General features: G+C 37.7%; 4 protein-coding genes across 5 annotated transcripts; 3 read left to right on the plus strand and 1 right to left on the minus strand.

The window, feature by feature from the left end:
• Positions 1-1,703: 1,703 nt before the first annotated feature.
• On the minus strand, positions 1,704-2,955 carry LOC116176477 (exosome complex component RRP40). Its single transcript, XM_031495068.1, has one exon. The coding sequence runs from the start codon at positions 2,876-2,878 to the stop codon at positions 2,189-2,191; it is 690 nt and encodes a 229-aa protein (XP_031350928.1). The 5' UTR covers positions 2,879-2,955; the 3' UTR covers positions 1,704-2,188.
• Positions 2,956-3,481: 526 nt separating this feature from the next.
• On the plus strand, positions 3,482-4,564 carry LOC116176349 (charged multivesicular body protein 6-A). The gene is made up of 4 exons (XM_031494868.1): positions 3,482-3,678; positions 3,729-3,838; positions 3,895-4,313; positions 4,359-4,564. The coding sequence occupies exons 1-4, from the start codon at positions 3,613-3,615 to the stop codon at positions 4,403-4,405; spliced, it is 642 nt and encodes a 213-aa protein (XP_031350728.1). The 5' UTR covers positions 3,482-3,612; the 3' UTR covers positions 4,406-4,564.
• A 5,602-nt stretch (positions 4,565-10,166) lies between these two features.
• LOC116176804 (probable serine hydrolase) lies at positions 10,167-16,257 on the plus strand. Its single transcript, XM_031495573.1, has 3 exons — positions 10,167-10,384; positions 10,445-10,510; positions 15,389-16,257. Exons 1-3 carry the CDS (start codon positions 10,348-10,350, stop codon positions 16,210-16,212), a joined length of 927 nt encoding a protein of 308 aa, XP_031351433.1. The 5' UTR covers positions 10,167-10,347; the 3' UTR covers positions 16,213-16,257.
• Positions 16,258-20,308: 4,051 nt separating this feature from the next.
• Positions 20,309-23,225, plus strand: LOC116176627 (probable serine hydrolase). Of its 2 annotated transcripts, XM_031495279.1 has the most exons (4): positions 20,309-20,706; positions 20,754-20,943; positions 21,000-21,071; positions 22,342-23,225. In XM_031495279.1, the coding sequence occupies exons 2-4, from the start codon at positions 20,913-20,915 to the stop codon at positions 23,181-23,183; spliced, it is 945 nt and encodes a 314-aa protein (XP_031351139.1). In that variant the 5' UTR covers positions 20,309-20,706; positions 20,754-20,912; the 3' UTR covers positions 23,184-23,225. The 2 variants fall into 2 exon arrangements, with proteins under 2 accessions (XP_031351139.1, XP_031351140.1); XM_031495280.1 differs by having other exon boundaries at positions 20,309-20,943.
• The last annotated feature ends 3,005 nt before the right edge of the window (positions 23,226-26,230 follow it).

Raw genomic sequence — 26,230 nt, forward strand, 5'->3', positions numbered from 1 at the left:
TCTTCCCGGTTGACAAAAAAAATGAGGGAAGATATTATTATCGGGAAAGACCTCCGAACAAAAATTCCAGTATATGAGAGCTCCGCATTAGTAACACATCGTGAAACGCTTTTTAAAATTCTATATGTACCTACCGCTTCATACGGATAGGCTTAAAGGTGCGATAGTGTTTATCAGCGTGTCGTAATAGTTGTGTCGGGTTACCTTTTTCCGAAACGAAAATGCAGAGTAGACAAGAAAGCAAGTTATGGGATTGGCTGTAAAAAGGACGCGGTCCCGAGATTTGCGTTGGGTCCGTTCCGGCTTTTCTACTCAGCATTTGTAAGTAGCAAAGGAAGAACAGAAAGAAGATAGATATAGAGGCAGGCAGTCGCCATATAGTGTAAGTTCATTAAAATGTTAAATGTGAATAATTTCCATTCGATTGCGCCTCGGTAGCTGTAAACAACCCTGTGATTAAATAAATGTTTTATTGTCCCTCCTTTTAGTCCTATCTAAATAAGAGACATTAATCCCGTTCTCAAAAGCAAAAAATGCAACAATCGGACCGTAAAGCAAATTTATCTACATATTTGGGACCATTGTCCTTTTCGGTAAGCTTCATATACCACGAAAATGAGCCTGAACCTAGGGGACTTCTAAATCAGGACAACTTTTATGGAGATCGATGCGCAGATAAGTAATTAAAAAACGGAGACCAATTTAGTTGTGAAAGTGATACCCATACACATTTATGTCCATAGAAATAATGAAAAGGGGGTTAGTATCTTAATGAGGCCGCTATACTACTGCTACTGAATACCATGATTTTGGCGTGTCATGTGAATTCGTGATGCGCATATAATACGGCGGGTACCTACGTTCTGGTGTAATTCCACCATCCAGTATCAAATTGGTCCGTTCAGATACAGATGGTCATTTAGTACACTGTACCTATTCCTCTCTTGCAATCTTCTAGAGGGGCTTCTTGCTGGTATGGCTCTCAGACCGGCATTGTAAGCATTTTGGTCAGTTAATTCGTTTGTCCCGTTCCGACAGAATTGTTACGTTCACAACCGAAATGGCCGCTGCACTGTAATCCGGAATGAATATCCGTTTTACACCGCTACGGACGTTTTTGGTCGGTTTGATTAATGAAAGTGAAAAAAACCAGTTACAATGTTTACCCTTAGAATTCGTTTAGACTTTCAAGCGATCTGATAATAACTCGTTTTGCTCCAGGGGAAAGCTAGTTTGAATGCAGTCGATATAAATGAAAAGTTTATTGACCAATGATTTCTATACAACAAAAGGTAATCGTATGAGGAGAAGTCAAGAAAAGTTTAACTGTATTTCCCAAGGAGATCCAACTTTCCATTTCTACAGTGTGTCCACGGATTGAGTACACATAAGGTGTATATAACAAATTTTTTAGAGTTGGATCTTCATGTTCTTCGGATCGCTCCCGATTAATCTCAAACTAAGATATTAAAAAAATTAGCCAAATAAATGAAAATACAGGGTGTTTTTTGCCGAATTCTAAAAATAAGTAAAAGTAAACTGTCTTTATTTTAGCAAATATAACAAAATTATATTTAAAAAAAGTTGTTTGGAATTAAAAGTTATGGAAGACATTTAATTTTCATACAAATCAGCCTACTTTGGTTTGTCAACATGAGACAATTTTAAAATCAGTAAATCTGTCAAATGACAATCACGTCGTAGACATATAAGCTTGACAGATATGGCCGACTTTCAATTTTTATGCATACCAGCCTGCTTTGATTTTTGTTAAAAGCATTAGTTCAAAAGTATTGGATACTGATGAAAAAATCAAGGCCGGCAATCGTATTGGTACCATAGAGAAAGCATTGATTTCCAAAACAGTAAGTAAGGTAACGTAACTTTTTTGATTTGTATAAATAATAATGATAGGTTTTCTTCAAAAATTTACATTACATTTTTATTAAAAGTAGTGACTGAATTCTTTAAGTTGTTGATCTTGGTAAACTGGGCCAAAACGCGTAAATCCGAGCGTAAGTTTATATTGCATTGACTCAGATTCCTTTTATTAATTAAGAATTTCATTATTACAAGTTCTCCAATTACATCATAAATTTATGAAGTAAGTGCATTTGTAACATTGATCTCAATGTAAATCAGTTTGTCCATCACAATTAGAATAACGGTAAAACGTAATTTATGAAATTTATGTTAAGTATCGTCTACAAACATTCACAATATTGGAGTTACTTTCGCGTTCTGCTGCCAGCAGAGCATTCATTAAATTTAAAACGTCTATGGTCCTCTGTCCATTTATCCACACTTTCCCATTCATACCGACCGCAATTTCGAAAACGTACTTCTGCCCTAAGGCCCTTAATAATAGACTGTTAACGTCCAATATCCGATTAACGAAATTTAAACTGACATTCATAACAAAACCGTCGTTAGATAAAGGTCCTAATTTTCCCGCTTTATAATAAGAGTCGACGCACACCAACTCGGGCTCCATTTCTCGATGTGCACTTAACAGTTTCGCGTATACGACATCCCCGACCTGCAGATCGGGCTTCTGTTTCTTCGTCGCTCCTTCGAAGGACAGTAACGAGAGCGATGCCACTTCGCTGCTTCCAATATCGACCTTGCACACGTTTCCGCTTTTCTTAATAATTCCGACAACCAGATCGCCCTTTTTTGGATAGTAACGCTTAAAGTGACCTTCTACCCAGTAAACGTTGGGAGGTTTAAAGCAAAGCTTTCCGGCTCGGGTGACTAACAGACAGTTTGGCTCTTCGTGAGAATGTAACCCCGGTCCTCTTAATATTACACCATTTACGACTTTTAAATCTCTAACTACGTCGCCGGGAAAGACAAATTCTCCGATATTTTCGGGCATGTTTACGTTTCGCAAGATATCCAGTAAACATAACCTAGCATTTTATTTTTCCCATTCTTGGATCATGCATGGATGTGTCTCTTTTGCGTTTGTATACACCATCATTATACAGGGTCGCTATTAAAGATAGAGCCAAAGTTCTCACGTTCAAACCGTTTCATATTAGCATTGATTATATACACTATCTATATAATCAATGATATTAATAAAGACCGATTTATAAACTTCACGTTCGCGTCGGCGTTCGCTGTTCGCGTCCGTCGTTGCAGAGCTTATTTCGGTTAAGGTATTTTTAGTTTAGAGTTTGTTTATGAAAAGGACAAAAATTATTTCTGTGAAAGATTTATGATGAATGAGCATATATAAAAGACTTATAAAGGACATTAATACACTTCACACGCCAAAACGGATCGCAACTTTGATAGTTTGACTTTGACACTAATTTGGGCGCCAAATGGGTACTCTTTTTCCATTGGTCAAGGTGAACTACGAACTGTCAGCACGAACGCGGGCGGCAAAGTTTATAATAAAATCAATGCCCTTGGAACAATCAGTTTGGTAGAATCCGACCTAAAAGCGTCGATTAGGTTAATTGCGGTTTTTTAGACACTATTTGATGAAGCCTAACCTCAGAATTTCGACTGATTCACTTTAATCGTCTACACTGTGATAACATGAATTGATAAATCCGTATTAATTAAACACCACATAGAAATAAATTACTAACTATCAAAATGGGTATAATATTTGGTAAAAGAAAGCACGCCTCACGAGTTACAGAGCAAGATAAAGCGGTCCTGGTAAATTAGTTTCCCCTGATCTCCATAGCAATAAATTTGGTCATTTACAGCAATTAAAACAACAACGAGATAAACTGAAACAGTACCAAAAGAAAATAGAATTAGCTCTAGCCAAAGATAGGGAATTAGCGAAACAATTACTGACAGAAGGGAAAAAAGAGTCTGTATTTTGTCTTTGTGTGATATGTACGTATGTTGCATGTTTTCATTTTTTAGCCGTGCTAAACTATTGTTACGTAAGAAAAGATATCAAGAGCAGCTGCTGGAGCGTACGGACGGGCAGCTGGAAAATTTGGAACGTATGACGCACGATTTAGAATTTGCGCAAGTGGAGGTACAAGTCATTAATGGTCTCAAGCAGGGCAACGAGGCTCTAAAGAAGGTCAACGACTTACTTAAGCTAGAAGATGTTGAGAGGATTTTGGAGGAGACACGGGAGGGGGTCGAAAAGCAGGAGGAGATTAACGCCCTACTTAGCGGCGGACTAACCGAGGAAGATGAGGAGGCTGTCGAAGCGGAACTGCACGATATAATAGAGCACTCGCTTCCAAATGTTCCTGAAGGTTTGCTGCCAGTACGTGAAAGTGAGAGTGAAGAAGAAAGTTTACCGGACGTTCCGACCACTCCAGTTAAAGGTGAGCGGTTCGATGGTTTTGTTGTGGCTGAATTTATTTTTGCAGAAAAAATGAAAAGCAAAGTTAGGGAGCGTGTTGCATTGGAGGCCTAAAGTACTGTCACTTTTACTGCAATAATACAAGTGTTATTATATTTATAGCTGTATATACATATTACTTAATATAAGAACTATTTTGTAACTATCCGTATAAAATTACATGTGATGGATAATGCTTTTTCAAACGTAAATAAAACTTGTACTTTAAAATTTCGAGAGTATATGTTAGGTTTAACTTATGAACACATTTTTATGATGGGGTCACAATTACAATGTGAATGTCCAATGAAAGGTCATTGTTTGAGGGATTAAATATTGTGTAAACAACGTCCTGTAGTCCAAACACCGAAAATATTGATGACATCCTGTATATGGGAAATATTTCAATTTTAAGTGCAAATCCAATGGGTTATTTTTGTCTTATTTGAATTTGTATTTCAGTATTAGTTTCTCCTCTTAGAAATTTGTTAGATGCGTATTTTCGTTTCAATTCTATCGCTTTTGTTAATTCTTCAATTTAGATAAGGCGTTAGAAGTAAGGTTTTATCTTGTCGTTTGCGAAATTTTTTAACTCACGTGTTCTGGTGCTGATAATTAGGAGATGCAGATGTTTTGAAAGAATGCGCATGTCCTATTGGAGAAGTGGGAACATTTGGCGCGGTCCGTGGTGATGAATGAAATGCGCACAAATGACGCGATAATAACTAATATAATTAGCGCAATGAAAATTAAAATTTAATTAAAAGAAAAATAAATAAATTTACAATGTAATTAAATCACACCAGGCGAAAATATCGGCTATCTGGATGTGATGGTGAAACGGACGAACTTGGAGCGCCACCAGACGAAAATAAAACTGCTTTTCTGGTCAAGGTCAGCGGTTTCGGAACGGTCTCGGACATTTGACACAATCGGTTCCACAGGCAGTGAGTTAAAGAAACGGCTTAGTTCAGAATTCGGCGGGTGGTTACGTCCCAGGGAGGCAACTGAAACAGAATTACGACTCACGGACACGGTAGCGATTGCCTTAACGGAAACGATTGCCTTAACGGTAACGCAAGCAACAAAGTATAAATTAATTAGCGGTAGCAACGGGAAATCATGAAGGGAAAGTAAAAATACCCCCTTTAGCGGAAGAATGATAGCCTACCTTTAAAGTTAACGGAACGGTGATCATAAAAGGTACAGTGAAAATTGTCAAAAAGTGTTTACTATTCGGTTAAAGCTGAATTTATAGTTCCGTACCCGCAACACCGTACCGTAACGTTTGGAATTAAACCCTACTTGTTTGGTGTGAACATTTATAATTCGCGTTAACGTTGCGTTAGAACGGTTACGGTACGTAGGAAATGCCCAAATTTTATTTCTTACGGTAAATCGTGCTAACGCGCTTGTCTTCGGTAGTACTCGGATAATTCAAACAGTTGAGTTTATCCTGACGTTCGTTTCGTTTATTTACAATAATTATTGACACTTTGTTGGTTATTATTATTTTGAAATGCACGTTACTCTTACTGACAGATGACATACAATGGCAGATCTCGTTTCGCACTAATGCGCAAGCTCATCTCTTACCACTACGGTAACTATAAATCGTATAATTTTCGTTAACGTAAGATTTTACGGTTCCGTTCTTACGTTCTTACGGCTACGGAACTATAAATCCGGCTTTAATCCGGCTTTAACCCTNTCATAATTCTAATGTCATCATGTTTTTGCCCATTTTTTGTTTACTAAAAATCGCTAATTCCTGCTCGATCGGTTGAGCTCAAAAATTGGGGCTTAACTATTCTAAGAGCTCATAAATAGCTCATAAATCTAATGTTATCATGTTTTGCTAAATTACTTTTTTTAACCGTGGGGGGGGGCTGACTACTCACGTCGCTGGCCGCCCCACTCAAAATTGAGGATTCCTGTTCAACCGGTTGAGCTCAAAAATTGGGACATATCTATTCTGAAAGCTCATAAATAGCTCATAATTTTTCATGTACCGATGTATTGTTTTTCCAAAGTGGGGGGGCTAGTTACGTGGAGGTAATTGGTGGTTCGTTTTCTTCTTTGGTTTTCTTATGAATTAATGGGCGGGTTCATAAGACACAACTGTTGTGGAACAGTTACCGATACGTCTTATCATCGTCACTATAACTTATTTACGCTCTTTAAGGAGCAGTCGGCCATTTTTAGTAGCGCTACAAATATCAAAGTAGGGATCGTGACATAAGACCACCTGTTACCGTAACGTATCGGTAACTGTTGTGTCGACTAGGAAAGAGCCTTGTCTAGGTTGTGTCTTATGAACGATAGCCCCATATCCAATCGGCGGTCATCTTGAATAAGTAAATTAGATTACAGACAGTGACAATCCGCGGGAACGCGTCACTATGACTGCGCAGTGCTTATGCTTTGAGGTCGCTAACTTCGCTACCTGCACACAATAAAAATCTCAAATTTTGAACCGCCGTTGAAGCCATTCGTAGCATTACCTTGTAGTGTATTTAACCTCCAGGTTCTACGCTAACCTCACACTACCAGAACACGGAAATAAAGTCAACCTAGCAACGTTTAAAAGTGGCCACCCGAATGACTATTCCCTCCAAAACTAAACAAGATCCCGCTTAAATTTGAAAAGTGGCACGTGATAAGACATCTAAGGCAGAGCTCCCTTACGTTAATTGTAAGAACGCTATGACCTGAAGCACAGTAAGGAAGGAATGTAAAATAAAACACTGAAATTGTGAAAAGTTTGTTTAATAATGATCGTAATTATTATGATTGTAAAAGCTTGGAAATTTAGTAAATTAATATAAACAAAGCAAGCAAAGCCAAAAGGTGTCGTACTCTCGCAAAAGTAACTGCTAAGGGTAAAAAGAGTACGACGTAAGAAAAACTTCGCAGTTTGATTAATACAGTCCAAAAGTTAATTAACAAAATATTTTGTAAAAGTTTAAGCAGTAGTTAACAAAGATAGTAAATGCATATATACAATGTTGGTTACACTCAAGGTTAAAAGCAAGTTTTTGGGAACAATGGGTCAGGTAGTAGCAGGTACCTAAATTCTGAGAAAGGGTTAAGAGTACAGGATGTGACTCATCTTTGGTGCAATAAAGTCCTTTTGTTAAAAGCAAGATGGAAAATTACATGGCCTTGTAGGCAAATTTGACTAAAAACAAGATATGTGGAAATTATTGAATCGCCACTCATTTATCGCACATAGATTCTAAACTGAAGAGCTTTGATTAGCGTAATCCCGCTCCTGCAAGATAGGTAGCCCGCCCCTGGTTTCGAGCCTACAGTTGGATGTCGAAGACAATCACGGAATTAGGTGTCGTACTAAAATTTTGACTACAGTTTTTTTAACACCCCCATAACTGCTTCATTCACGGAGAAAATTGTTAGTAACAAACAACAAGTCAATACATACCTCAAACGAATCGGTAATTTCCACATATTGAAATAAAATGATTAAAACTTACATCAATGTTACTTCAGGGACAAGGCCAAGTAATCAACATCAATAAACATAAATTAAGCAACCATTACCCCAAAAACGTAAACAATTACAAACAATAGCATAACGGTATCACACATGTGATTCTGTATAGCGAATAAACCAAGTAAATTTCAAAAACAAAGATTCAAACACACACAAAATATAAAATGCGTCATACAAAACACAAATACATTATAAAGAAATGCAAAAATTACTCCTTGCATTAAATAACACAAAATAACAACAAACATTTATGGAACGACGCGTACACGACCGCCATTTAAGACAAGATGCCCAACGTAACCCTGGTTCGTGCTCTCTAGGTGGCGCAGGCAGCTTTTCCCCACCTAGAAATTGCATGGTTGCCAACTCTCAAAAATGTATATATCGTCGTAAGTTGTATATACAGGGTGGAACCTCTCAACCTCTTTATAGATCATCATAGTCGTAGAGTATGAAATTCGCATTCATCATTAAATCCTCATTGCATAATATAATTATTTGGCGAATCGAACCCATACGAATACGGCTTCAGACGAACGCCCTCTATAATACTTTTACTTTACGGAATTATCTACACGCGAAATAACGCTGTAATTGGTTAGGCACCGGGGTAAAGGTGTTAAATTATTTATTTGATACTCAGTTGTAAACGTTGATTAACAAGACAACTCAGTTGTAAACGTTGATTAACAAGACAAAACGCAAACGGTAAACGTCATGTTTAAACGCTACTGACTTGTAAAACTGACAGCAGACTTGTAAAACTGACAGCAGACCTGTAAAAATTTTACAAGTTAGTAATCTAGTAATTTCATTGGCCAGAATTAATGCGAAGTCTCTGTTACATGGATAACATGATATTTTAGACATTTCTTCAAGATCAATTTAAGAACTAATTATTTACGTTTACTATTGTTTACAAATGAGTAACAAATAAAATATTGTACATTATACGCCAGGTAATAGTTTTTACTGGCTACAGGAGATGACAGGCTCGCCAGTCAACTTCTCCTATCGCCATTTTAATATTGTAAAAACCACTCACCTCCGGCTAAATAATGTAATACTATTGTAAAATTTGTTTGTTGTGTTAGGGCAAAAATGACGAGAGCATTTTAAGTAATTTAACTAATTTAATGTTTCTGCCAAATCTTGACTGTTATCACATAATTCATTCTAGACTTCGATACATGCGCTAAAGCGCTGTTTTTTAAAACTTTTTACTATTACATTGTATACAGAGTGTTTCAACAAAAGGAGCATCTAGTAATATAACCTATTGCAATTTGCATTACGACAGCTACATTTCAGAAAGCAATAATTTTGCGAACTTTGTGTCCGCGTGTCCAAATAGTAAACGACCGTTGGCCTTGCCTAACTTGTAATATACAGCGTGTTGCATCGAGAGGCGGGACGTAGGAAATCCCATATAAATTTGAAAGGAGGTTAAGCATTTTGCTCTCCTTAATCATTAGGAAAATCATTTAGGTTATTTGAAGAGCAATCTAAAAGAATAACTTAGATGTTTTTGGTTTAACCCCTTAACGAGAAATATTGCCAAAAATATTTTGTATTTCTCCATTTCTTTTTATCGCCCCTTATTTACAGGGAAACAATTGAGGTTAAAGGTTGATTGTTAAATGGAAATTGTTCCATACTGAAATTTAATGCTTTATTTCTATATGAATTAATGAAATTTACACGATTGACGAGAAAGTATTGATGATTAAATGGTTAGATATTATTCTACTTCTTTACACTAAGATATTATAGGTACAATGATCATCGAAAAGTTATCAGACATGTTTTGCCTGCTCAGTAAATGACCTGAACAGGCCGATTACCCAACAAAATCAACAATTGATAGAATTATCAAAAAGATGCGGATTTTAATGCTCTTCAAATAACCTAAATAGAATTTTCTTCTTAGATAATTAGGGAAGCCAATAATTAACCTTCTTTAAATTTACATGGGATTTCCGATTTCCTATGTCCCGCCTGTCGATGCAACACGCTGTATAATAATATATATTACAAGTATTATACAATGGTTTTATGAAACAGACCCCTGGGCTTGTTGGGAATCATTTACGTATAATGCATATATTATTATCTAATCTATTGTCAAGGAGTAATTTTTAAGTAGGTACCTATTCTTTATTGTATGTAGATTATGAAATCCCCGCTAGAGGAATCGCAAATGAATTGGACAATTAATTTAAAATTTTAAATAAAGAAGCTGACGTTAGTAGCTTTAATTATACCAAAATCTGAGAAGGAATGACAAACGTATTGTACGAAAATGAGCAAGTGTATAATGACATCATCGTGCGATCAATGATAAGGTACAGCTCCGCTTCGTTTATCCTCGTAATTGTACGTTCTCCGTCAACGATTTTTTTTTCTAATTCAGTGTCGTCCAATGTACAAGTGTGTGCGTTACCTTCAATGTTCTGTGCCGTAATTTTTGACGGGTAACCTTTTTAGTAACTTTCGTTTTACAATGTCACGGTTAGAAATCGAAACCAACGGTTTTCATAGTACGTATAAGATATCAGAAAAACGCCATTCAATTAAGTTAATTGCATTTTGATGTTAAGGTGAAGGGCAAATGGACGAAGTATTTGAAGAAATTTCGATAGAAGTGCCTTGGGGTCATATCGTCGGTAAGTTTTCCGCTAATAATGACGTAGCATGTTCCAATAAAAACACTCAGTCGCTCATGTCTAAATTGTTATCATTGGAATTGTTATTAAATTAAACAAGTTGATTAATTATCGTAGGTATTTAATTAGCAGTGAAGGACTAAGCGCAGAGTCTCTAATCAGGGGCCTTGGGGGATTTTTTACAAAGATTTTATTTTAATACAAGGTAATTCATACATTTGTATATATAGCAAATTTACGAATCACCCTGTATCTACATCAAAAACTTGCTCTAGCAGCGGCTAGTTGGCTTAAATCCGCGAGAAAATGATCAGTGAGTTTTCATAACAAAGCATCTACCACTGCCCATCGTATACATAAATATGAATCTAGTATTTCTATTGTCTCCTTGACAATTGCGAACCTTTTTACTAAACTTACATATAAATGTATTAATATAAAAATAAACACAGTTAATTAACATTGTTGTATTTAAAAAGTTGTGGCGCCACATGATAAGATATGTATAAAGGCGTTTTCATGTATCATGGCCATATCGCTAATAAAAGCAAACCACAATAATTAATGATCTTCCGTTCACGTTACAATGCCCCTCTACGTTCCACGTTTTGCCCAACAAATAGTGAAAATCAAAGTTAACCAGTAGGTACTTTAAATTCTAGAGTGGAAAATTCTCACTTAATTTCTTAAATATTAAGAAACTGGGAATTTAAGCCTCGAGATAGAAAAAACTTCAATGACTTCGACAGCATCTCGCAAACAAAATGCACTTTATTCTTATAAGTATAGATAATTAACACCGAATGAGAAATCAGAAACGGTAGGAAAATTAGACGTCGTTAATGAGATATTATTTTGTTTTTAAAACGTGTCTCCAAAATCAAATCTTTAAATGGCTGCGGCTGTGAAGGTTTCATTCCGCACCTGTGTCTGATGAACAAAATGCTTTCCTATCAATACAGTGCTGGCTCAAGGCAACGAAGCAAGCACTAGAATTTGCGCCTCTCTCCGCCTCGCTAAAGCCTGAATAATGGGAACTTTTAGCAAGCATGTTTTTAAAAATACAGGGTCTTAATTAATCTCGTGCAGATATTTCCGAGGATATTTTAGGGGGCGATAGCACTCGTCAAAATAAGAAAAAAAATGCCAATATGTGCGTGGTCTAAAGGGCTTCATTTTCGTTAAACACGGTGGCAAAGTTTGAATTTTTTCTCATATTTTGCGCTTTCTCTCTTATGTTCTGTGATAATTGTTTAAAATTGGATACATCAATTATTTTTTAGAATCTCTACAAGTATCAAAATAGTTGGTGGCGGTATACAGGGTGTTACATATTCTTTGCCACCCTGTATAATGAAAACGACGCCTTTTAGACGATGCATATATTTGCATTTTTGTCTTATTTTGACCAGTACTATCACCCCCTGAAATATCTGCATAACATTTATTAACGGCTTGTATAGAGGTTCATATTTAAAACATTTATTGCTAGCAGACCCGGCGAACTTCGTACCGCCTATCAGTTAATGTCCCGGAAATTCTCATTATTTGAAAAGCAACATTTTCCGTTAAGTGTTAACGCGTCTGTTATTTACATAGACATATGAGTATTAGATGTCTATGGTTATCTGGATGGCTATTTACGAATATGCCTCTCGTGTACGGATTTTTATGTCCTTGGTCCGTCAGTCATTTTTGCACCCCTTCTTGTCTGCGCCGGGTCTGCGCCTTACGCCTATAGCCGGCCCTGTTCCTATATGATCATGGCTTTCGAGATATTCGTTCTTCGATTTCTTTCTCCAAAGAAATATTGGCAAAACTTCCCGAAGCCGGAGACATTTGGCAAATCCGCAAATCGGCTCGCAAAATGTGGTGCATTTTAGTCTTCTTTTAGCATGTAAGTGAACGAATTCACCCGAATGAATTCGTTCGGCTAATATGAGACCGTACAAACCACACACGGGCGAACGAATATCTCCAATTCTCTAATTTTCGCTCACCAGGCGGTAGGTAGATCAAAGAAAATTCGCGAAGGATTTATTCGGTGGCTTCCCACAGTATTCGCTACTCGCGAAAATAAACGAGTGCTTGAGAAAGCAGTTGTTCGGAGGTACCCAGCTCCTACGCTACACGGCAACACGGAAATAAAATCGACACGGCTACGTTTAAAGATGGTTACCGGAATGGCTATTCCCTCCAAATGGCGTGAAGTACGGTAGGGAAGGAACACGAAATAAAAAGCTTAACTGACCATTAGTTTGTTTATAATAATCGCCGTTTCTGGAAATTTAGTCGATGTACGTTAATGTTTAAAAGTCAAAAAGGTGCCCGGAAAAAAAAACAACTGGCTGAGTACGGCTGAGAAAAACCTTGGGCATTTGATTAATACATCCAAAAAAAGTGTACAGTGATTTGCAAAATTATCAAGCTTAAGCAATAATTAAAACAAATAGAAAACGCATATGCACAAAATTGATTACGATCAAGGTTGAAAACAAGTTTAGGTAAAACAGAAGAATTTTTTAGCAGAATTCCACCCCTGGATCTGGAATATGTAACAATGGGACTCGTGCGGGACTTCCCAGCCTATATAGTTGAGAGAGATATCGTTTGGCTACAGTTTATTACCACCCCTGTGACCGTCTTATTCTGTAACTGATGTTACAAAATTATTTCTTCCCCATCCTGAATCTTCCGGTATCTCAATTAAATTGACTCGCTCTTGGCTTAATTTATTTCTGGGTGATCCACTAAATGGGCCGATTGCGTGAAGATTGCACGATACGCGGATTCCAAGAGACCACTTATGTCGCTATTACGAAGTACCTCTTATGCTTTTTTTGCATTGCGTATCTTTTTAGTGCATTACTTTGGAAGGCGCTATAATAGTCACAAGGCCACTTTATTTAACTTCACTTACCTACTAAAGTTTTCAAGATATTTGGTTCATTATTTTTGCATTCGGTACCTTATGGCTCTGGCACCTCAACCGAGAAAAATCTTGACGATTCATTTGCGCATGCACAGACTGCGCAATGTCAACTTTCTTATTTATAGATATTTTTTTCAAATTTGAACCAAAGATTTTTTTAGTAAAGACAAGCATATCGTATATTATAAAAACAGATGTGCGGGTAATGTCATTTTTTTAAATTCTAGTCAGATGCTTCCTGTAAATCGTTGTTGTAAAAATATGATATTCGCTTGCGCAGACTTACTTATTTAGACAGATATTTTTTGAAACTTTAAGTAAAGACTCTTCTATATTGTAAAGACAAGCATATCGCATGTTGTAAAAATCAGATTTGCGCACGCGCAAACTGCGCAATGTCATTTTTCTTATATATCTAAATCTATTCATGGAAAATGCGCTAAAGTTACTCCAGATAAGTCATTTTTAGCGCTATTATTTTGTCCGTTCGTCCGGACCCACTTCTACCTTTTGAACTAGGAAATGGTCCTAGAGTCCTGCAATTTTTTGCAATGAGTAGTGTATACCTTGAAGGTGTGCCAGACGGCCATCAAAATCAAATTTCCCTGTTTTAAGGGTGAGGGGGGGGGGGGGGGGGGAAANAAAATCTCGTTTTTTCCGGAATGTGTGTATGCGCATTTAATGTCATTTTTTGGAATTCTATAGTTCACAGTTGTTAATACACAACTTTGCCAAATTTACCACCTACCTATCTCTTACATTTCCCGAGATTCCCATGGTGGCCCTCGAATTCGAATCAGCCTGTCAATTACTAATTTACAAAAGACCATCCCTCGAATGTAAGACATTGGGAACAAATGTATATTTAGGTATAAACGGCTAAAAAATTAAAAAAAAATCGGTATACCGTGTGTCCCCGGATTGACTTTACAAGAAGAAAAACTTTTACTATACTTTTTGACAAGAATCCATTCTCCATAAAAGCTTTTGCTTGTTCTAATTCGAAATGTCCCTACCGTTTCAGAGAAAAATATAAAAAAAACGAAAATATGGTTGAACTTTTTCCAAGTCCTAAAAGTCAAAACGCGTCTTTACTGTAATAACATTTCGTTAGTTACAAAGTCTTCGTTACCTGTTATTTGAATAGGCACTAGGATCGTTATAAGTTATAACTTATAAGTATAACAAACACACTTCGTAATGACATTGAATTTCATTAAGTGAAGGAATCAAGAGTTTTACTGAGGGTCCTCCCAAACAAAAAGCCCCTGTCGCCACTTGTGAACCAATTTTACGACCTTAATTTTGAAAGTCCCCCATGCCAATAATTACGCGATTTTTACTTCATACGTTACGTTACAAGCGGTTCATTATTCTCCTCAAGTTATGTGCGGTAGAGAGCTAATTATAATTTTGTTAACCTAGCAGTCTGTAAGGAGCCGTGAACGACCTTGCGTTTGTGTTTTGTATTTTCTTGTCGTGTGGTTATGCAAATCAAATTGCATTTTTTTAAAAGCACTTAAAGAGAGTATAATGATTTAAATATTTGTATAGAAAACTGCTGTAGTTACGCTATTCATTATTAGGTACCAGCACATTCTAACGAAAAAAACTTTGTCCTTTACTATGGGTACTTCTCTTTTCAGGCAATCCCAGCCTTAAGTACCATAAATTCCATAAAAATATGACACATAATAAAATGTCATCCTTTTCTATAGAAACGCATTTAAAAACAAGTCAACAACATAATGTTGAAATGCATACTTGAGTTTCGCTCTTTGTTGTGGAAAACGGTACGACGCGACGTCTATTCAGTCGCACTTTAATTAATAAAGTTTAAGTATTAAAGTGTAATACACCACTGGTCAGGTGGTATTCTAATCCTGAAATATGAAAACTAAATCATTCGTAATATTTCAATGATCGTAATGCATCTTTTTTTTAAGGAAAATGGTGGGGGAGAAAGGATATTCAACCTGTCCTGGCGATACACGGATGGCAAGACAACGCGGGCACCTTCGACACACTAGCTCCACTATTAATAGGACCGAAAGTATCGATACTATGCATCGATTTGCCCGGCCACGGTTTCTCCTCGCACTATCCGAAAGGCCAAACCTACTACATCTTCTGGGACGGAGTTTACCACGTGCGACGGATCGTGAAACATTTCAAATGGGAAAAGTTCAGCATAATGGGACATTCGTTGGGTGGCGCGATTGGATTTTTGTACGCCTCCATTTATCCTGACGAAGTAGATAAATTAATCTCGCTCGATATTGTGTGCCCGCCCGTGAGGGACATTATAAGTACCATGGGCGAGACGATCGATCTATTTTTTAAATACGAAGCGTTGAAACCCGAGGCGTGTCCGCAGTATGAATACGACGACATGATTGACATAACTGTTGACGGTCACAATAACAAACTCACTCGCGCGTCTTGCGAGATATTGATGAGACGCGGGATGAGACCAACACCCGAAGATAAATCAATTTATCGTTTCACCAGAGACATTAGGCTTAAGTCATCTATCATGTCGGCGCTTACGCTAGAGCAGGCATATGCATTTGCTGTTCGAATATCTTGCAATGTGCTAAACATTAGGGCCACAATTCATTCTATTCAATTGGAATACTATGAATCTGTCTTGGATAAAATTAGGACAAATGCCAAAGTCGAATATCATCTCGTCAATGGAACGCACCACGTGCACTTGAATAATCCAGAACGTGTCTCTGGTATTATCTCAAAATTCTTAAAATCATAGGTATCATTTACGTATACATCTAATTTATTAAAAGGTTATCTGTTTTGTGATGAGTTTTTATTTAAATAAATTTAAATAGGTGTGGCGTGTGGTCATGTGAGGTCTGGCTAGCTAACAGTTTATAAGTAGACAAAGATCTGGAGATGCTTTTAAATCTGTGCCGGAAAGTCCGTCCACAAGTAGTTGCTTTAAAATTAAACGATAAAAAAATAAAGTAATGCGACTATCGGCGGGACTGTAGGCTCGAGCGCCACCAGAAGATTCGAAAACCCTGCCCGAGGAAACGGCGATTTCAAGAAACGGGCGATCGGTTCTGACGGATAAGCAAATCGGCAAACGAAACAAAGGAAAATAAACCCCCTTTATAATGAACGAAAGGAAACTACCTTTAAAAGTAAACGGCTCGGTAACAAAAATCAAAATTCTTTTGAATACTTATTTTAATTTTCAAATAAATTTGAATAAATAAACAAATTGTTGTAATAAAATAGTAGTCGTAGTAGCGGCAGTCGAGAGCAACCAGTTCTGTCGGTAAAAATCGGTTGAGGGAACGGACGAAGGGACTCGGGGGCTACGAAGTGAAAATCTCGCGCCTGGTCGAAGTCGGCGTTGGCGGGTCGGTCTCGGTAGCCTCGGGTGAAAACTCAATTGGAGAAACGGTAGCTCCAGGTATCAGACGAGTCCAGCAGCTGGAGGCGGTAACTTTGCAAAACTAAAACAAAATTACGGCAGACTCCCTAGCGGGAGCGGCATCAAGAAAACAAAGATCGGCGGACAAGAATTAATTGTAGGAAAGCGTGCAATAATCCTCCCCTACCCCTTATAATTAGCGAAACGGAAGGTAATGTAAAGGTCACCTTGCAGCTAACGGAGCGGTAGAAAAACTGGCAAAAATCAAATCCAATGAATACATGTAACTTACGACCGAGCTTACGACACAAGCAAAACAAAAGGGTACGAATGAAAAATGTATTGACGGTAATGACGAAATGAATACGGTATTTATAAGTATACTGGGCAAAATGCAAAAACAAAAGATTTCAATTCGTTACGGTGGAAAAAATACGAAAATATCCAAAATAAAGATCGAAAAGGTTAAATGCACACTAAGCAAGACGACGAAATATTCCGCCTTAAACCAAGTTTGTAATGTTCCTAGGGGGGGGGGGGTCTATCAAGCCGACACTGAAGACGTTAACTTGCCCTATACTTACCGTTGGCAACTCTGAAAAAACTACGAGCAGAGTGAGAGCCACCTACCTTTCAAGTCGAAACAATAGAAGTTTCGCGGCACTTTTGAATTTGGATGGCAGTCGGCTCGATATGGATGGCACGAATGAACTCCTACGTTGTGTTCTTGTATGTGTTGGGACGTGAGGCATAATCGAAAAGTGAATTAAATAAAAGACAGAACTTTTGTGCGTAAGAAATTACAAGAACAAATAAATATATTACGGACACAACAAGATCATGCTAGGGAAACCTTCTACGGGACAAAAACCCTAGCATAGGACACACAAATATATGAAATAAATCACCTACAGCAATAAAATGCAAAAGAAAATACACATCAAATTGTATGATAAAAATCAGATAATCAAATCAAATGCAATTAAACAAGTTCATAAAAACAAAATATACAAGAGATCATAAATGCAATGGAAAACATGATAAATTCAGTACAAAAACACATCAAAATACCTGTACGATCAATTGAGCTAACACAACTCTTAGATAATAAATTGCATGTATATAGAAAAGAAAGATTATCGCTCAAGCAAAACATATTTGAAATAGAGGAAATAATAATGAGAGGACCCCTACTCGCATTGCTAAGATGCTAAGAACTGTAATCCGCACGAGAAGAGTATTCAACAGATACAGCGAAAGGACGAACTGTATTAGGTACCTACTTCACGGACACAAAATGACCCACTCGCACACACAAACATCGAAACATCAAATAAGAGAGCCCCCCTTCGTATAGCTAACGCACAAGAACTGCAGCGCGCCACGAATCAGAAAGTAACACATACAGCGAACAATAAAACTATTAGGTACTTATCTCGCGGAATAGTTACGAATCAATCGGACAGAGCAACATCGCACTGATAATCAACTCCTCGTGAATACAGAAATAAATACTTAATTAAACAAAATAATGGCATAATCACCTGTACAGTATAACAAACACGGTTCATCTAACGGTACTCAAAAGTATGGAGTAAGCCATATTTAGATATGCAGTTTATGCAAAATCAGCAAAATTTAAATAATATCCAATTGTGGCAAGAAATTCAATGATTAATAGCTAGTACAAGAAAGAATAAAATGGTTAGTACCTGTAAATACACCTTCAAAACACCACCACCACAAATAATCAAGAATAAAAAAACCGGGAACGAGTGACGCCATCTTCTTTCATTCGGTATCTGCGCAAAACGGTCTATTGGTTATATACAGAGCATATCATATTTTCTTTCAAACGTAATTAAAGGTGTGTTGCCTAACCATAAGGGTGGACTATCACAAGTTCTCACCTTTTCTAAAATTTCCATAATACGGAAAGGGAGCATTGGAATTTCAAGTTCGCTCGACGAATGTACCGTTCAAAAATTAAAAGTTTTTCAATTAATTTCTCTATCCTCAGTTATCCTAAAAATCGGGGAGTAGCCATAAAATTCATGCCAATTAAGCGCGCATCATTTGACACTAGCACAATCAAACGCGGTTTGCTGCAACACATGACAACAATGACCGGGTTAAAATTCCGAAATTCGGTACAATTACACCGTTCGCGTCCCGGAATCCTAAGGTCAAGCCACAGGTCACTATCCGGTTTATCTAAGTGCAAACGAGTGACCTTGCCGGATTCTGTCCTAGTTTTAAATTAACGTAGAGATGCTGAAATCGGATAATACCTAGTTAACGGAGCTGATATCCTAAAATATTAATTTTTCCCTGCTTCTCCGTACCGAGAGGTATCGGATGCGAGAAACATTTACATATATCTACAAGAACAATTTAGAACTTTCACTTGCCAGTAGCCGGATTTGATTTGGTAGGTCGGCGTTGAGTCCTGAGCGGATTAATTGGATTGTTGACCGGAGCCGCTAGCAACGACTTTTTCATCTCTTTGTTATCTGTCTCGATGCTACTGGCAGTCGCTTGGCTGGTTCCATGCAAGAACCAACGGATTATGTAACAGCGTCTGAAACAGGAGGGGGTGGTGGATGACATTCCGCTCCTTCGCTAAGAATTCGGTGTTGAGGGTCCCGCGTATCACGTCGTTGTCATACTTCTCCAGGGCGACATAGTCGGGGGAGTAGGTTTGGTCGATATTCCACGCCTCGCCTTTAAGTGGTTCCGTTACAACGACGAGTTGCTCCTTTGGGTTCGACTTCGGAGCCATCAGTTCTTCTAGTGAAGACTGCGGCGGGATCCTCTAGTTGCCCCCCCGCTGAAGGTGAGTAGCTCGGATTGAGTCGCTTGCATCCACCAACGTTTGGATCAGATGGGCTTGTTCTTGGCCGCTACTGGATACTGCTGCCGGGTTCAGTTCGGAGTCGGTGGTGGTGGTAGCGTGGACGCCCATAACCGTGCCGATGTCTTGTTGCTGGACCCTCCGCTTCTCGCCTGCATGGGCGTGGGTGTCGTCGAAGCGCATTGCTGTTGATGGACCACTCGTGGAGGGTGCCAATTGTTACCGTAGTACGGAACAATTAATAGTGAACAAGATGTTTATTAAAAACGAAATCAAAGAAAAAAATTTTTCATTATATACAAATAACGCAAGTAGGCGTTGGCACCGTAATACGTCGGTCAAACGACCAGTTTCAGTCCCTTGTAGAAGGCGTTTGTGTTTCCGTATTTATATTCTACCGATCCTTTGTTACGCAAGTCAGTGATGGGTCAGATGCTGCAATCCATGTTGTAGGGGTGGATCGAGTGTGGTAACAATATCTTGAATTCTATTGGCAGTCCGTGTATTCGCGCCTGTTTCTCGCCACGCATTTTGTCTTGTTTCTTGAATACGGTCAAGGGGTTTTTACGTTTGTATCTTCTTCTGAGCCCTTATTCTCTACATCGAATTCGCGCCTGTTTCTCGCCACGCATTTTGTCTTGTTTCTTGAATACGGTCAAGGGGTTTTTACGTTTGTATCTTCTTCTGAGCCCTTATTCTCTACATCGAACAGAAAATATCATAAAATGGCGTTCCAACCACAATTTCTTATCAAACGCAGCCTTGCACACTTCAAAATTCGCCCATTCCTTATCCTGCATGATCTCTATCTCCTATCGGGAGTACATTGCAAATTATTAATTTTCGATTCTCGATTAGTGTAAAGTACAAGTAAATTTATTGGACGTATAGCAACATGTCAGAATGGTCCACAGGGCATTTTAACTATATTGCGCCACTGGACACGATATATTTCAAACAGAAATCGAAGTGATAAAGTCGCTCTAGCTAGGATAATCTGCGTTTCTAACGTAAGCATACTTACGTTTTGTTTTTTTATTACCGAGTGGTTTTATAGTGTGGATTATGCACTATCTAGAATGACTACATTCGTTTAGTTTAGCCTCCTAGCTCAGGGAACACCGACGCTTTTCAAAAAATTGCGCAATCCATTTCAAGACTTCGTACCTACTCAGCATTTTATCCTTAGCTCCGCAAGAAACTTAATCTTAATCAAATGTCGCAGTCACAAATTAATGGCTTCCAAAGTACGTATACCGAACTATCATAAAATAGTTGCATATACGAGTTAATTAAATTTTAGGTCAAGCTAATTCGCATACGGGTGCTGAGTTTGAAGAAATCACAATAGACGTTCCTTGGGGATACATTGCGGGTGAGCCTTATAGTGTTTACTAACGTAGGTAGTAAGTTTAAGAGCAATTATCGCTTAATTACTTTGCGCAAGATAATTAACTATAACAAGGCCTTGTCTAACGCCAAGGACACGATATGTAGCTTATCGATTAAGCCAGGATAGTGTTTCGGAGGAAGATTGCTTAGGTACATTTCCATAATCATTTTCAACCATTTTTCCAAATTACGGACGAAAAGCTAAACCTCATGACTCATTGCCACATGACATTACTTAATTTTAATGAAAAATTTTTAGTTCGTGAATCCTTCTTTCTGAATATTCTTCCAAATATTTAAATATTTATTTTCCATAAATTTCCCCCAACTTTGTTCCTTCAACATATTTACTACAAACATATTCGCTCCCAGATCGCAACAAAGGAAAATTTGCTCCGCCCACTAGATTCGCTTAAATTTCCTGTTCAATCCCGATAGATTTTCCCCCAGAATATTTCCCCCGAAAGGTTTATCACTCACATATCCGCCGTTCGAATTTTAAGGACTTTTCCACACCGAATAAGAAAAAATTCAACCCAATAAAATACGCCTCCTTCCCAGAAATGTGTCCCGGCTATATTTCCTCCGAAAGCTTTACCAGCGAAATACTCACCACACTTTCACGGAAAATTCGCCTTATTGAAATCTTCGCAAACCCAAGCTTTCTTAGATCTGGAAATATTTAATACCATTAGTTCGTCTTGGAAAATATTTAAGGCTTCGGCCACTCTTTTATAGGACTCCTTGAAGGTTGGTAGAGGACCTGCTACAATAATTCCTAGCACCATATTCGTTTAATTGCAATCTGATTTTTGAGTATGAACCGCTTTACCCAAATAGTTTTTTATTAGACAATGTTATGTTGCTAATAGTGCTTGTGTTCACTTTCAAATTTTATGTACTGCTACTACCCTTCTTCTGACTATAGTTATAATAGATTGTGCATCCCCGAAAGTAGTTAAGCAGTTCCATAGGTAATTCGAATACCTACCGAAACTATCATATCATGTGTATCTTTCTGGACCTGGTTACGTACCTAACCTACATCTGGCAATGTATTTTCAGTAGCCTCATTCTCATACTTATTCATTTAAGACATAATCATTATTTCCGTTCCTAAAGCCAACAAGAAGGATCTGTGACAGGGATGTAACCAGTCGCCACGCTAAAACGTTGTCGTGGTAATATGTACCAAAGTGTACTCATGTGCTAATAGATAGTTAATTTAGGAATAGTGATATTATTTTTTTTAGGCAAATGGTGGGGTTCAAAAACAATTCAACCTGTACTGGCAATACACGGTTGGCAAGACAATGCAGGAACCTTTGACACTCTGATCCCTCTAGTCATGGATAGGAATACGTCATTCTTGTGTATTGATCTTCCTGGTCACGGCTTATCTTCACAGTGTCCGCCGGGGCACCATTACTCTGCCTGGGACTTCGTACTTACTGTACGGCGAATAGTAAAGCGCTTTAAGTGGAATAACATTAAAATCTTGGGTCACTCCATGGGCGCGGCAATTGCATTTGTATACGCTGCTATATTCCCAAATGACCTAGACGGTTACGTTGCAATTGATATGATCTCCAGTGTGCCAAGGGAAACCGATGAGAATTTTGATTCCATTAAACTCTCGTTAGACAGATTTCTTCAGTATGATGGTTTCAACTGGGAAAATTCCATGAGTTATGAGTACGACGACATAGTACAACTACTGATGACTGTCTATTCCAACTCTCTTACCACTGAATCAGCCAAAATCTTACTAAAACGGGGTGCAAAGCAAACCAAAGATCACCGTTTCCAATTCAGACGCGACGCTTGTGTCATCGTCGATAATATGGCATCTTATTTTACTTTTAATACAATTTTAACGTTCTCATCGCGTATTAAATGCGACGTCATGTATATTCAAGCAGAATCGGGACTGATGCTTCACAAGTCTGAGCAACACGACGCTATAGTCGAGAGTATTCGCCAAAGTGCCAGAAGATTTGAACATTGCACGGTTCCTGGTACGCACCATGTGCATTTAAATAATCCCGAGAGCGTGTGCAATATCATTAAATCGTTTTGGAAGACCTGCAGGTAGATGCGCTTTATATATAGATTACAGTATTTTAAATAAATAATTTATGCGAAATCTTGTTTAATGATTTTTACTTGACTTATTTCGAAACCCACCGACCTGGAGGTCCAATCGAGAAGCAAACGATGTCATCCCAAATGCGGAACCGTAGCCAAACCCCCAAAAGAGAATTCGACACATTCCGAAATTCATCATCTGACCGGATTTCCTATTTCGTTTTGGTCTGTTGATGAACATCAAAGACCAAAACCTTATTGGACGACCGAAAGACTTCCAGTTGCACCGAAACCATGCAGATTAGTCCCAGACAAGCCAGAGGAGACCAAAACGAGTTATAGTTTATGATCCAGCTCCACCTTGTACAAAAAAAATGACCGACTGGAGACGTTGCGAAGACTACGGATCCCTGAACGCCAGGACGTTACCCGACAGATATCTTGTTCTGCACATTGAGTACTTCTCATAAGAACTCACACCTACTTACTAATTCCTAATTAGGCTCAAAAAGAATATCTCTGCTGGCCAGATAATTTAAACCTACTATAATAAATTTTTCTTTTAGGCGATCGATTTCGACTTTATTGTCATCATCAGGCCGTAGCGTCAAAGTTAAAATATATTAAAATGTGGATGGGTAGTGGTAACATAAGCAATTTTTTGTGAACAGATATGGATTTATTATAATAGGTAGTTCACAATAATACCCTTCACCCTTCATTAGATACCAATTAACGAAATGGAGTCATTCATCAAGCAAATTAAACCTACCTTAGTAAATAATGAAACGAGTAATTCTAAATCAACAATCTCAAAATCTCAGTTTTATATACTGATAAACCGAAATGAATGCAAGAAATAAAGATAATGGTCTGTACCTTATCGTCCTGGAATATCGCTCACGTTGATACTAAATGCCTCACTAGGTTATAGCACACCCGTGGATGACGCCTGCAAAACGAATTCGTGAAGGTGTCTCGTACTGCTGATCTCCTTTCAAAGATTCACGTACAATACTGGAGATTCAGGCAACATCGGAAATTTTGTCCAAATAATCTGAGACTTCATTCACAAACAAATCGCCAGCTTTTTAAATAATAATGCATCGCAGGCAAAGCAATACAACACGCAACACTTTTCGGCGACCATTAACACATGGAAAGTTTTCAATTTATGGCGAAACAATATTAGTTCAGGCAACCCTAGTTAGTTTTGATCTGCGCATAATCCGCTGTAGCCTTTACGTGGCGGTACCAGCATAACGATAAAGAATCGCATACAATTTTCAGTAGGCCAATTTGTTGACACTCAATTTGCATTAGGAAACACGACTATTAAATCGGATCATATTCGCAATAGCACTGATCCTAGAAATCGATTGGCGAAGGTTTGACATCGCTGTCTCTTTTCGTTATCGAGTTAGACGAGGAAAGAACAGACAGACGGACGGACAAAACCTACACGTAAGGGAATTTCTTTTAAAAAAATTCCCTAAAAAAATACATTTGCATACCTATTTCCTATTTTATCGTTCTTGCTGTTCCTCTTCCACACAGCTAACCAAAAAGTTTCTCCCTCGACAATTTGTCCATTATACTAAACCACACACTAGTAAGTTTATTAAAAGATATACCTACCTATGTATACCTAATGTTGCCTTCCTGTTTGGTTTCAGTTAATTTTTGTGGCTGTAATACGCACCAAAAGTTTGCCATTTTTGAGGTTTGCTAGTGTGTGTTGTCTACTTTCAAATGATAAAAAGTCTTCTGGTTCTTCTAATTTTATGCAACCAAAATAACTTCTGGAAACAAATAAAGATCTGGCTGTCATATTAATTTATTAATTTGGATATTGTTGCTTTGGCTTCACAGAAGATACATCTCTTAACTGAGACCGGCACTATACCATTTGGAAATATCAACTTTTTCTTTAGTTGAATTCATTGCACACGAACGAAAATTAACATACGGAAGTCAAACCGATAATATTCAAAATGATTAATATGACAGACAGATCTTCATCTTGTTGTAGGTAGTTATTTTGGTTGCATAAAGTTAGGCGTCCTTTAGAAGAGTTTGTATCATTTTCGTATGTCTACTTCTACATGCATATCACTGTATACAGGGTGTTACACGACCGTTCGAAAAAAAAAAATCGGGTTGTAGAGGGCATCAAAACAAGCACTTTTTCCAAATAAACCGAGGGTCCAACGTGTTTCGTTTGGGAGCCACCCCCCAAAGAGTGTTGAAATCTGCATTTCTTCTTTAATTTTTTTCTCAGCAACCATAAGAGTTACAAAGTCGGGTGGCATGTCTTTGAATAGGTTTTTGGGTATGCTCTTTCCGATTTTGCAATTTTTTTTTCAAAATTCCTACCCCTAAAGGGCGCACCCCTAAACTAGGGTGCAAAAAAAAATTCTGATTTCGACGAAATTTGGTATCTGGGGTTTTTTTTAACATGAAAATCACGAATCTGAAATTAGTTTTTGAAAATTCGAAAAAAAAAGTTCCACTGCAATTCTTGGCGGGACAACGAAAATAGAGATAATTCCACGAAATTTGTTGTGTACATACTAAACGAGTTAAGGAACAAAACTGTCGAACAGTTTTTTAAAATAACTTTTCAAACAAAAGTTATACTCATTTGAATGTTGGTCCTTCGGGTCGCGAAGTGTCCCAAGCCTACTAGTAAGCCATAATTTCGCATGTGTTGGTTGACAATGTCGCAAAAACAAAAGATTAACGGTTTGAGTCGATATTTTGTTATTTGGAATTAATTCGGTCATTAAATGATTAAAAAATTCGATGTATCGATTAAAACACCTACCAAGGTATCTTAAAGCGCTGATCGATTATTTATTATCTAAATAAGGTAGGGGAAAAAGTCAAATCACTTTCCGTATGATACTTTTTCACTATGATCAAAAATTTTCATAATCTTAGGTTGAAAAATAACTTCCAATAGAACACGCTCCTTTTAAGGACAAATTTCCCCTACCTTATTTAGATAATAAACAATCGATCAGCGCTTTAAGATACCTTGGTAGGTGTTTT

This window comes from Photinus pyralis, unplaced genomic scaffold (assembly GCF_008802855.1).
Source record: "Photinus pyralis isolate 1611_PpyrPB1 unplaced genomic scaffold, Ppyr1.3 Ppyr1.4_LG7, whole genome shotgun sequence".
Lineage (NCBI taxonomy): Eukaryota > Metazoa > Arthropoda > Insecta > Coleoptera > Lampyridae > Photinus > Photinus pyralis.